Genomic DNA, 14,568 nt, shown 5'->3' with positions numbered 1-14,568 from the left:
TATTGAAAAATAATAGAAACTGCACCCTATCGTAATATTTTACCTAATTGTGTTCTATTAGCTTAATTAAGTAATCATTAGTTACTTATTCCCGGAGTTTCTTTTATTTTTGCGTATGAGGGAAGTATTAAGTCAATATTTATCCAAAATCAGATAGCGGTCAAGAATTTTTCCCTAATTTATAATTCTTTAAATAAAATACAACGCTTAAAAATTATTAAAAAGAAAGAAATGAATGTTTTATCATAAAGCATAATTAATTATTCTACTATAAATTTTTATTAGTTTTTCAACGCTAATTAACTGAATAAAAACCACGAATAAGGTTCATACGGTAAAGTTATTATTTTTTAATTTATATTTCTCCCAAAATATTTACAATGTTCTATGGGCGAGAATTTTACTTTAATTTGCTCTATATCTAGGCAACCGTAACAACGTATAGACATGTGCACATTGCATAAAAATATTATTTCATGTTTTCAAAAAAACCAGATTTTTAAAAATAATTTTTTTGAATTTTTTCCAATTAAATCCGACGAAAAGGAATTGGAAATTAATTCAAATGGAATTAATTGGAATGATTTGGAAATTTTTTCCCAATTGAATCCCATTCGTTCCAATGAATTTAATTGGAAATTTTCCAATTTATGTATTGGATTTTTTTATCAGGGATGCTACAATTTTTGAGAAAAAGCCAATTCTTCCGAGCCAAAATCGGCTAAAACTGAAGTAAGGTCATAATCCGGTCGTCTGCCGAGGTCGAAAACTTTTTTTTTACAATGCCTTTACATTGCAAACATTGCATTTAACAATGACTTTACATTGCAAACAACATATTAAAAAAACAAAAATACCTGATTTGATGCAGCGTTCAATGTTTAATTTGATTGGCCTGGATCGATTTTGTTAACCATTTTACAAAGATTTTTATTGGTCCATAAAATAATTAATTTTTTCTCTAATAATTTTCAAAGAGCTTCAAAAATAAATTTTTATTATTTTTCTTTCGTATCAAATATATTAATTGATAAAGCTTGCTTAAATATAATAATATCCGAGAATATTTTTAAGATCTCAGCGATAGTCAAAAATTGAACTAGCCGCGGTAATTAAAAAATGAACTTTTTATCAGATTTCCAACTGATTATTTTCATTGAATAAGATTATAGAATGCGTTGATATATTTATTTATTTTATAGAAATTTTGTATTATTGTGTTTAAAGCGTGCTTTGTCAGCTGATTCCTTTTCTTATTTAAAAAATTTCCCTCGTGTTGTTGTAGTATAAGTACTTTTCATGTAAATTTTGTACCCAGTGGGCCAAATTCGATTCGTTTTAATAGAGTATCCCCATAACTATACGAGATAAAAGAAAATGGATATTCTCTCGGTCTCTTTTTTTGAGACAAGTTCATTGGCGTCAACAAAAACTGGCTCGCGAGTTATAAGCAAAAATTCAATATTTCGACTTTTAATCTTATGCAAATAACGTCGTTGTTGTAAAGTTAAGAGCATATAACTTTGACATTCTAAAGACACTTTTTTCTGTAGAATCTGGTGACGTCTAAAAATTTAAATAAAACGTAGAAAGCATAGGTGGCTATGGCTTAGTTAAACAGATTTTGTTTCCTCTTTTTAACCCTGTATTACATGCTGGGTCGCTTTTGGCCCATAAGCATGAAATAGAGAAAAATCGAAAAAAATAATTTTCTAGATTAGTTTGGGTTTTTTTATATCCGTTTCTAGGACGTTATGAATAAAATTCCAAGAAATATATATGTTAGAAAGTTTTATTTAATTTATTAACAATTATATTGTGCATTGCATCAGAAATATTTCAATCGCTATCCAGAAATAAATTTCTATTATTGGAATGACGATTGCAAATCCCTCAATTTTAAATCGTGAGCTGGAACCAGCAAGTAATACATGGTTAAAAAGAGGAAAGAAAATATGTTTCAACTAAATCTATTAAAAAAAAAAAAAAACCAACTTTGGACCAGAACTCGAAAACCGATCGGTTTTATTTAAATTTTAATGACGCCACTGGATTCTACAGAAAGAAGTGCAGACGAAAAATCGAACATTTGCTTATATCTCGAAAACAAAAAATGCGAGCCAGTTTTTGTTGACACCAATAAACTTGACGCAAATAATCGTTATTGTAGCCCAAAATAATGGAAAAATTTAAAATACGAATTTTGTGATGAAATGTGGTATGTGGGTATAAAAAAATATTCTAAGGAACTTTTTCTAATAGTTTTTTTCGATGTCTCCAATCATCTCTGACGCTAGGCAAAATATTAAGAATCGGCCCTATATGTCAAGATTTCGGTTAAGTATCTTAAAAAAATGACTAATCCCCATGCATGACTATGCAAAATTTCAAATCGATATTTCTACAATTAAAGAAAATGTGAGAGTCTTTATCTTAAATGCGACACACTGTATAGTGTATTTACACACTCAACTCAGTTAGTTATTGCCTTCACTTGTTTCTATTAAAAAGGAATTCTACAAAATTTAGCACAATCAATTACGCACAAATAGTTATTGTTATCATTCTAATTTTTGATCGTTATATATTCATCACAAATACTCATTTCAGAATTTTTACGAAATTCGTAATTTTTTTTTTCAGAGAATTCAAGCATGAAAAACTTTTGGAGGGATAACTATAAACGAATTAATTATTTATTTGTTAATAAAAAAGTGTAAATAAATTTTTGACGTTGAAAATTTTTGTGTTTTATTGTAAACATTATGAAGGTTTGCAACGTTCCTGTAAGCACTATTTTTAGATTTTAATTCCCGAAAACGATGTGGTATGGATTACGCGTTAATTGGACTATGTGGAATACTTGTAAAAAAAAAAAAGTTTTGTTGAGCCATTGCCTAAATTTTAAATATATCTATAATTTTAATTTTAGCTATAAAAGTAGTAAATTTTATTAAAAAGAGTGCACTCAATACTCGCCTCTTTAAAAATTGTGTTCTGATATGAACTCTAAACACGAAACTTTGCTTTTTCACACAGAAGTGCGTTGGCTTTGAAAAGGAAACATACTGTTGAGGTTGTACAAACTAAGAGAGGAAGTATAAATATTTTTAACTAACAAGGAAAACAAAGAGCTGCTTACACAATTCTCTGAGTCAGAATTATCAAAAACGTTTCGCTTATTTAGTCGATTTTTTAAAACTATTCTGCGTTCGATACGCTCAATAAAATTATTGACGGACTGGGTGCTGAGATTAAAGGAGAAATACAGAAGAACATAATACTGCATGTAACAAAGTTAAAAATCCATTGTAATTTTCATTTAAAAAGACACGTACTATAAGTGCATAGTACGGTGCACCACCATCTTGTTGAAGCCACATTCTTGCTCTTGTTGCTAAGTCGACATTTACCAATGAGTCAGGTAGATGATCATGTAAAAGCTGCAAGTAGCTGTGCCTATCAATATTTCTTTCAAAAAAAGTATGGACCAATCAAATTACCATTTACAATCCCGCATCACACCGCATGTCACTCCATAGACGTTGATGATCAATGAGTCTGTATCAGTCAGAATTTACATCTGAGTAATTATGAGAATTGTGTCGATTCAGTTAAGGATCATCCTGTATCATTTGTATGGCCCATTGAAAATTATTACGCATTTGGTAGTGATTCGGCTGTAAAGCTTGCGTTAGAGTGATGTGATATGGGTGATAATTTCAGCATTCAAAGTTCTAAAATCTGTACTTTGAGGTATACCCAATTTCTCATTCAGTCTGGTAAATATTAATATGAGAATCCAGGTGAACAGTTGCTAAGATAGTTACAACTCGTGCATTATTTTCATTATATTCACGAAGTTGGCGCTGGCGAACAAGATATTCATTACAAAATCTTTGAGTTAAATGGTGTATTCTCATATCAGTGAGGTGTCTTCTCTGGGGAACACGTTCAGCATAAAGCCTTGACGCTGCAGCGTAATTATTACGACAATCGCCTAAAACTATTATCACACCGACAATTTCATTGGAGGATAAACAGCCATAATTGTTTGTGAATTACAGGAAATTGCTTAAAAGTTTGTATTTAAACCAAACTTGAATAATAAATATTTCAATGGTACATAAAAAAAAAAATTTAATGATAATTCAGCATAAAATATTATAGTCCAAGAGCCCGCTTCGGCCAGACGCACATCATTTCATAAAACCCTAAAGTTTATCTGCGCACGTCACCAACACAGGTAAGAACGATGAGCGACTATGTAGTTTAGGTAGTGGTTACCTTGGCAGGTAACAGGTAACAAAGGTGTAAAAAACAGCACCTCAAGTACATTAAGACATAAAGCTCTATTTTTTTACATTTTCTTCAGAAAAATATTTACAATGACGTCATCCATTGCCAGACACTTAGTATAGTTTCAACCCCCTGCCGGACACCCCCAAACTCTAAAAAATTGTGATTACACTTACATTATAGTATAAAAGCTGAATTTTATATATGTTTCTTGGGGGGTTATGAAAAGAAGTTACCCCAGTAGCCGGACAGTTTTCAAGGTTTTTTCCATCTTGCCAGACGCCTTGAGAGTCCGCCGTCGGTGTAGCAGCACCTCAAGTACATTAAGATATAAAGCTCTATTTTTTTACATTTTCTTCAGAATAATATTTAAAATAACGTCATCCATTGCCAGACACTTAGTATAGTTTCAACCCCCTGCCGGACACCCCCAAACTCTAAAAAATTGTGATTACACTTACATTATAGTATAAAAGCTGAATTTTATATATGTTTCTTGGGAGGCTATGAAAAGAAGTTACCCCAGTAGCCGGACAGTTTTCAAGGTTTTTTCCATCTTGCCAGAGGCCTTGAGAGTCCGCCGTCGGTGCGAGCGCGAGGCAATATATATTCAGGCGGGTTTAAGTGAGATGGTGAGTTTAATAAAAAAACAAATCTAAACAAGTGAAAACAAATAATTGACTGAGTTAATTGTTGAAATACCATGCATAGTCAGTGTTGATTTCTTTATCACATTACACATACAAACATGTGACACATACATAACTGATAATCAAGTATAGTACATATTATAAAATTTCCGCCTAATTGGCGCCCTCACGGGTAAACAGTGATGTTTACGAAAAAATGTTTCAAACAAAAGTTGTTTAATTTTTGATAAGGAACATTTTTTACATTTAAACTTTTGTTCTATCTCTAACGGTTTACAAGATGGGTCCTACGGACCCAAGACCCAATTGACCTATGATGCTCATTTACGAACTTGACCTCACTTTTTACGTCCTGAGTAAAAATTTCAACTCGATATCTTTTTTCGTTTTTGAGTTATCGTGTCCACAGACGGACGGACGGACGGACGGACAACCGGAAATGGACTAATAAGGTGATTTTATGAATACCTATGACAAAATTTTTTTCCTAACATCATTATTTTTAAGCGTTACAAACTTGGGACTAAACTTAATATACTATGTATATTTCATACATGGTATAAAAAGTAATCCATAAATTTTTCGAGTTTTGTTAATATTTTTGAGAAATTCAAGTTTTGACTGTGTGAGGTAATAATATTGTTTATCGTATGAAATCCAATGAACAAATATTTTTATTATATTCATAGCCATATTATAGAAAGTAAAAAATATTCTTATAATTATTACAGAGTTAAAAAAAATATTATTGTATACAAAAAATGATTTAGTAATGCTCAGAATTTTCATCGTTGTGGCCACTCTCAAGGCCTCTAGCAAGATGAAAAAAACCTTGAAAACTGTCCGGCTACTGGGGTAACTTCTTTTCATAGCCCCCCAAGAAATATATATAAAATTCAGCTTTTATACTATAATGTAAGTGTAATCACAATTTTTTAGAGTTTGGGGGTGTCCGGCAGGGGGTTGAAACTATACTAAGTGTCCGGCAATGGATGACGTCATTTTAAATATTATTCTGAAGAAAATGTAAAAAAAACGAGCTTTATATCTTAATGTACTTGAGGTGCTGCTACACCGACGGCGGACTCTCAAGGCGTCTGGCAAGATGGAAAAAACCTTGAAAACTGTCCGGCTACTGGGGTAACTTCTTTTCATAGCCTCCCAAGAAACATATATAAAATTCAGCTTTTATACTATAATGTAAGTGTAATCACAATTTTTTAGAGTTTGGGGGTGTCCGGCAGGGGGTTGAAACTATACTAAGTGTCTGGCAATGGATGACGTTATTTTAAATATTATTCTGAAGAAAATGTAAAAAAATAGAGCTTTATATCTTAATGTACTTGAGGTGCTGCTACACCGACGGCGGACTCTCAAGGCGTCTGGCAAGATGGAAAAAACCTTGAAAACTGTCCGGCTACTGGGGTAACTTCTTTTCATAACCCCCCAAGAAACATATATAAAATTCAGCTTTTATACTATAATGTAAGTGTAATCACAATTTTTTAGAGTTTGGGGGTGTCCGGCAGGGGGTTGAAACTATACTAAGTGTCTGGCAATGGATGACGTCATTGTAAATATTTTTCTGAAGAAAATGTAAAAAAATAGAGCTTTATGTCTTAATGTACTTGAGGTGCTGTTTTTTACACCTTTGTTACCTGTTACCTGCCAAGGTAACCACTACCTAAACTACATAGTCGCTCATCGTTCTTACCTGTGTTGGTGACGTGCGCAGATAAACTTTAGGGTTTTATGAAATGATGTGCGTCTGGCCGAAGCGGGCTCTTGCTCTATTACAAAAGCCAAATTTAAAGTAAATATTTAAAATTGAAGTGTAAGTCAATTATTTTATTATGTCAAAGGAAACAGAATCTAGCTACTACGTCCACATCGTTGTTTCTGAGTAATGCTAAAAGTAAGGTCAAGGTGATTCTATATTTTTTAGAAACGGAGCTAACTCCGAGAGCTAACGATTTTCGAAAAAATGTTTTAAATAAAAAATGTTAGTTTTTTAATGATGTTCAACTTTATAATTTAAAGTGTTATTATTCTGTCTCCTACTGTTAAGGATCTGAGTTATCTCTTAAAGGATTAAGAAGATGTAGATCAAATATGACGCTAGAATATGATGCCCCACTTGAATTTGAATAATTTTTGTACGAAACATTTTTTTTTGTAGTGTAAGAGTATTTTAGAAGATATCTGGGTCAATAGATTAAAATGGGTTACCCTGTATATCAAGGTATACCAAGTTTATAACGCTTAATAAATTGATGTTACGAACAAAATTTTGATATGGGTATTCATAAAATCACCTAATTAGTCCATTTTCGGTTGTCTGCCCGTCCGTCGACACGGTAACTTAAAAACGAAAAGAGATATCATGCTGAAATGTTTATAACGTGCTCAGAATTGGGCTAATCAATAAAAGTTTTTTGAGGAATTAATTTCCAGTAAGCTGGAAATCGTTTTAATTTTTTTTTCAATTTTTTGCTTGCAGCATAAAAACGGTACGTCGGACAGAAAATATCATTTCATTCAATATTAAAGAGGATCAAATTCTGCGTCAAATGAACATCTAGAACTTAAAATTTGATTGAGTGATATATTCGAAATCAAAGGTTAGAAATCGGAAAATTTCTCATTTAGGTGGAAACTTACATTTTACATTTTAGTGGCAAATACACCTTTATTAAAATTAAAAATGTTTTTCATTCATACTATTTCGAATCTCTACTCAGGGTCTGAATATTTATATACCTAATTTTCTGATTCGGCGTTGAAATATTCTCAGTCGTAAGGCTGCATTAAGAGGCCTCACACCTCATATTTATGAAACATGTGCAATTGAGAAGGATTTAGAAAAAAATTATTTTGAATTGATACCAAAAGTCCTTCAAAATGACTGAATTTGAAAATTGAGGTGTTCTATATAACGTAAAATTTTATTCTCTAACTTAACTTTTATTCTTAATGTTTCAAAGATATGTGGTATGGAAAATCGCAAAATATACGTTTGCAATATAGTCGCATAAATGAATGTTTTTACTCGGGAGTCCTCAATAACAGTTTCGATTTTGATGATTTTTTTTTAAATGGTTCTTTTTGTAAATTATTTAAAATGAGAAACGAGAAGATATTGATTTTATACTGTAAATGTCACATAAGAAAATATTTTTCGAAATTCATCTCCTAAAATGTTGAAATAGGGGATGGAAGTTTGTATGAAAATATATACAAACAGTCATTTTTGAGTTCACTGCTTAACCGATTTTATAAATTCTTTAACCTATAGAATGCTACATTATCAGCAAAAAAAAATTTATTTAAAAAAAATCTAGGCTTCCGTACCAAAAGTAAAAATCCATTAAATAGTGAAACCGACATTTTTGAGTTCACTACATAACCGATTTTAAAAATTATTTCATCTATTGGTCTAAGAGACGGCATTAGGTCGATCTTCACCCATCGGATAACCAGATGAGACATATTTTTTATGAAATTTTATTGATTTTTAAACATGCCTATAATAGGTTTTCTATCGAAAAGTGTTCATGGCTATTTTTAATTTTTCAGGCAAGCCTATTCCATTAATTTCGTAATTAAATTATCTTTTTTCTGATACTAATTTAGATTAGCTAACAGATTGGTGAAGTTACCTCATGAAGTATAAACAGATAACTAAATATAAGTAACTACACCGATCTGTTAGCCAATCGAAATTGGTATCAGAAGAAAGATAATTTTATAACGAAAATAATGGTATACGCTTGCTTGAAAAAACCGTCCATGGAAAAAATTAATTAAAATTAATGAAATTAAAAATAACCGCGAACACTTTTCGATTGAAAAAATATGATAGGCATGTTTAAAAATCAATAAAATTTCATAAAAATGTGTCTCAACTGGTTATCAAATGTGAAGATCGAACTTATACCGCCTCTTTTCCTATATTGAATACTTACATTATCAGCAAGTGACCTGACTGACCGTAATTTCTTTTCGAAATTATTATGGATTCGTACTAAAATTACAATCCATCAAATAGTGAGCAATAGGGAAGTTAAGAGAATTGAAGGCTATAACGCGAATAACTGCTAGTTATGTATATTGTTTAAACAATATATGTGCAACTTATATAAATAAATCACTCTTGCGTGATTTTTTCCCACAAGAAAACGTATTTTCACTTAATAACAATAAAATGAATTTTTATTTTTGGTGCGGAACTCTAGCTTTTTTGAAAATAAAATACAGCCCATGTTAATTGATGATAATTAGTGTCCGACCGAAACTGGAATTTATACTGAAATCGAATCTTCGGTGTCTGTCTCAGTTTCGGCCGAAACCGAAACTGAAACTTTTTAGACATGTTAAAAATTGATTCGTTTACTGAAATTCAGCTTATTTTTTACACTTATACAGACAGTTAACACAACAACAAGATCACACACAATTAAATCATAGCAATAGCAGGTAGTTGTTTCAATGTTTGGGTGGTTAAAATTAATAAAACCAAATCCAAGAACGCATACACAACACAACACATAAAGGCACAACAATATTACACCGGACTGGCCGGCAAACTCATGCAAGCACTTAGCACACACTCACTTAAAGTTAGCCAAATGACGCGCGTTAATCACGAACGCAGAGTATCGGTGTGGTCGAGAGTTTGGCAGATTTTCTGCCGAAACGAGATTGTTTGGCCGAAACCTTCGGTCAGACACTAGTGATAATGTAGCATTCTTTTTAAAATCGGTTAAGTAGTGAAATAAAAAATTACGGTTCCACTTTTTAGTGGAATTTTACTTTTGGTGGGGAACCCTAATTTAAAAAAAAAATAAAATACAGCCCATGTTACTTGTCAATAATGCAGCATTCTATAGGTGAAGGTATTTTTAAAATCGGTTGAGTAGAGAACTTAAAAATGAAAATTTGTATATGTATTTGTAAATTTTGTATGAAAAAAATTTTATCCTCTATTTCACCCTTTTAGACTAGAGGATGAATTTCGAAAAATCTGTTCTTATGTGACAATTGAACTTAAAGTGTAAGATGTTCATTCGACGCAGAATTATGCCCTCTATAATATTGAATGGAATGTAATTTTCCGTAGGATGTAGCATTTTCGAGCTTAAGCAAAAAAACTGAAAAAAGAGCAAAAATTTCGCAGTTATTTGGCTCTCAAAAGTTATGCACACCTCCTAGAATTACGTAAACTCAGATTAGATGCATTTAGGACTAAATTATGGTATTAAAATGCTGAAAATAAATACTTCGAAAAATTTAAATTGCCTAAATGTAAAAAGTGAGTTTGAGTTCGTAAATGAACAACAGAGATAAATTAGGTCTTGTGGCCGTAGGACCTATCTTGTAAACCGTCAGAGATAGAACAAATGTTTAAATGTAAATGTTCCTTATAAAAAAATAAACAACTTTTGTTTGAAACATTTGTTCGTAAACATCACTCTTTACCCATGAGGGCGCAAATTAGGACAAAACTTTGGTGATTTAAAAAAATACATAATTTTACTTGAAGAAAAAAAATTTATTAACACGAAAATTGAAATATATATTAACATAGTCTGTGTCATAGTCTCTGAATAAGTAATGTTTAATTGCTTTACAAATACTAATCCACACTTCATTTTATGTATTATAATAATAATACCAAGACCAATTTCAAATCATTCTATTAGTAACAACAAATTATGGACTAATCAATATCAAATAATGTTCATTGACTGGACTGAGCAGCTGAGCAACTCACTGAGTTAAATAATTATTCACAACAATTCCATCTTTATAAGTAAGGTAAGTAGTGTGAACAATAAATAAAAATTAAATCATCTTTAATAATTACAGGGTGATGGTCTTATGAAATTATAAGATAGAATTAGAAATTATTATAGCAAAAATTTCTTCACTATTTTTGACAGAGAAACAAGATACACAAACGCCTATTTTCATCATATGACCACATGTGGTCTGTAAAAATTATTCACAAAGGTAAAACAAGAATAAAAGACGACGATTTTATGGTAAAAATGGTGCAGAATATGCAATATATTCCAAGATATCAGATATTAGGTTTACTTGCTTCTACGAAATCACTTGACTGCGAAACAAACACGCGCATCGCATAGCTTGTCAGTACACAACCAACTCGTCTATAATTGACAAACTCAGCCCAACCAATTCGTAATTAAATCAAAAAATTAAATAAGAAACGTTCAAGATAACAAAATTGAAATAGATAAAAAATCCAATAGAGTTAATTTAAAAAAAATACTGTTTCTGAATTCGAACTAAGTAATCACTAAAATAATACAGACATATTGTCGTGAGACGCGTGCGATACGCATGCGTGTTCTTCAGTCAACTTTTCACTAGTATTAGAAATAAATTCAGGTTTATAGAATTCAATTCCGAGCCTCAAACATTTGTTAACCATTTTCCCTATCCGATCCTTTTCAGAAATCTCAAAATTCCCTTACATTTGTGGGTTTTCCAAGTCGATCGCCACCCTAAATTCTAATTCCGTATTAGATTTACATTATTATTTCTGTCAAATACTAATATTAAATACTAGTTAAGATTAAGGTTGTGGTCACACGACCGTTTAATGTAACGTGCTTTACGATTTTTTATTTTTTATTATATGTAGCTTACCTAAAGAATTTCGTTAAAAAATCAGACAAAAACGTCGTATAAAGAAATATATTAAGGTATACTAAGTTTAGTTCCAAGTTAGCCACCAGTGTCATTGTCAAAAGCACTGGCACCTAATTAATTATTTGATATATTAATAATTAATTTTTATTTCAAAAAATATTATTATTAATTAAAATTACAATTATTAATTATTTTAATGAAAATAAATAGAATTTATACAAAATTAAAACTTGTTTATTTATTTAAAATTTTATACTAATACCGCTATTTTCATTTGACATATGTGGCGCTGTGTTTAGTAATGTAACTAAAACAGTTTCATTAAAAGACCATTGGTTTTATCAGATGTTAAATCACTTGTATATACAGTAGAATCTCGATAAGTTAAACCTCGGTAACATAAAAACCTTAGTTACTTCAAAAAATACTACGTTCCCTTCCCATCAGAGCCCAAAACCTCTATAGCTTAAAATACGCAACCTCTATAACTTAAATAAATAATTTCTGTTAGGCCCTCAGTAACTAAAAGAAATGTTTCCACAACCTCTATAACATAAAATTGTGTGAATGAGTCATTTTGAAAGAGTGTCAAAACAAATGGTTTCGATATTTATTGCTTGCACGTTTTTACTTGTTAACGTAAACAATAACATTACCTATTGTTTGCTTTATCTAAATTCTTCAAAGCTTTGCGGTGGTTAGCTTTGTGACAACGACTTACTTGCATCATAAGTTTTTTGATTGTTGTTCTGGAAACATCGCTTTACTTACTGTGTGATAAAACTGTCTTAAAATGAGTACAAAAAGAAAACTAACAACCCTCACCTACGCTGATAAATTAAAAGCTATAGAAGCAGTGAAAAATGGATTGAAAAGGAAAGAAGTTGCGGTTCAATTTGGAATACATGAGAGTACATTGTCTCTCATCATTAAAAAAGAAGCTGAAATCTTGAAGAAACAAGAATCAGGAGGAAATCTTCAATGTAAAAGACAAAAAAATGCCGAATTCCCTAATTTAGAACATCCCATCCTTCTGATGCATTCAATAACATAGACCCTTGATAACTAAAAACCTCTATAACTTAAAATATTTTTTGTTTCCCTTGGACTTTAACTTATCGAGATTCTACTGTATTATTATATGACTGTGGTACCAACACAATTTTGGCATAGATCTTCATAAATCACCTAATTAGTCTATTTCCGGTTGTCGTTCCGTCCGTCATCTCGATAACTCAAAAACGAAATGAGATATCAAGCTGAAATTTTTATAGCGTGTTTAGAATGTAAAAAGTGAGGTTAAATGATCAACGTAGGTAAGGTCTTGGGTAGGACCCATCTTGCAAATCGTAAGAGGTAGAACAAAAGTTTAATGTAAAAAATGTTTCTTATAAAAAAATAAATAACTTGTTTCAAACTTTTTTTCGTAAACATTTCTGTTTACCCGTGTGGGCGCATATTAGGTAAGAACATTTAGTATGTATGCGTGTATTGTATATATTTTAAATTTATAATCAAATTATATTATGTGTTTTGTTTATTACTATATACACCGAGGAAATGGTAAGAAAGATAATCTTATTACTTTGTATGTAAGATTGACTATCTGTCTTTACTTACATGACGTAAACAAACGATTGCATAATCAATACTGTCTATACAGGGTATTTCAACAATTAACTGAGTCAATTGTTTTTTTCTCTTATTCTTTACTATCTTTCAAGAAATTCAGGAAATAACTAACAATTAAAAGAATGATTGATCACATTTTGAATCGTTAAAGCGAACAATCGTAACAGTATATTGGAAAGTTTTCATTGCGCGAGTTTCTTTGTGATTCGTTAGGAGGCGATGTGATAAAGGTTTGATGAAAAATAGGTAAAAATCAACAGATAGAATTTTCTATGTTGTAGTATGAATAGACTGAATTCGCATCTTTCAATTTCCAAATTCAGAATCGTCGAAAAAAATTCCAGACAGTCAGGCGGTTGAAACAGTCAGTTTTATCTTTCTACAACACACTAAATGCTTTGAAACCTGCAAGAACAAATAACTATAAACAGGCCTGTAATTACATATTGGATCACATGGGCCTTGGCTCTAGGGCCTAGAGTCTAGGTGGCAAATTGATTGAAAGTTAAAAATATTTTTGCGTACATGTGAATTTGATCTTAGACATGAAGAAAAATTTTTAAGATGTTTCAAAAAATTGTATACTTTTGAATTTTACAAACATCTTCTCAACCAAACGTATAATTTTTAAACCCTGATTCATACGCTTTCTGAAATAATGACGAATTATTAAACATATAGCATCAATTAAAATTGAAAATGTATTTTATTGTATCAGAACTAGCTGAAGAAACTTTGGGTGAATTATAAATATGCTTTTTCGACGGACTATTAGTTATTTAGAAAAAATATAAAAAACAACCTAGAATACTAAGCTTTCTGATATGCGAGATGTAAAACAATTTAAATATTTTAGAATGCCGACAATTCTTTTCGAATAAAAATCCTCATCAATTGGTCTAAACTCTAAACAATAAATGTTGAAGTGTAGATAGTGTTTATAATATACTTGGACCATCGTTATTCACATGTGACATGATAAAGTCATTTGGATACAATTGTAACAGCTTGGATGCATTCTTCTTTATCCATTCAGAAAACGATATAGAATTCGTATTTAATTTATTATAATAATAAAATTGCAATCAAGTGATTACGAATCATTCTTGAAATGAATGATTTTGTTAAGTACCCATCCAACTCATGTCAATATCGATGTTTTCCTTAACTTAAATTTGGGAACAAGTGGCACAAATAAAAAACTAAATTTTTAACAAACCAAAAAAACACTAAAGATATACCATAACGCTTTAATTTTTTTTTTTTTATATAATTGGTTGCTCATTCAATTATGAGACATCATATGTCT

General features: G+C 30.8%; 1 protein-coding gene across 2 annotated transcripts in view; it reads left to right on the top strand.

The window, feature by feature from the left end:
* Window positions 1-2,704, top strand: part of LOC123294918 (ribonuclease Z, mitochondrial) — a 28,333-nt gene extending 25,629 nt beyond the window's left edge. For both annotated transcript variants that reach the window (XM_044876112.1, XM_044876113.1), the window contains exon 12: window positions 2,644-2,704. In XM_044876112.1, coding sequence (XP_044732047.1) covers window positions 2,644-2,677 — 34 coding nt within the window. In that variant the 3' untranslated portion in view covers window positions 2,678-2,704. The remainder of the gene's footprint in view (window positions 1-2,643) is intronic.
* The last annotated feature ends 11,864 nt before the right edge of the window (window positions 2,705-14,568 follow it).

The sequence above is a fragment of the Chrysoperla carnea genome, chromosome 3, assembly GCF_905475395.1.
Source record: "Chrysoperla carnea chromosome 3, inChrCarn1.1, whole genome shotgun sequence".
Lineage (NCBI taxonomy): Eukaryota > Metazoa > Arthropoda > Insecta > Neuroptera > Chrysopidae > Chrysoperla > Chrysoperla carnea.
This window is presented reverse-complemented; position numbering and strand designations above follow the sequence as displayed.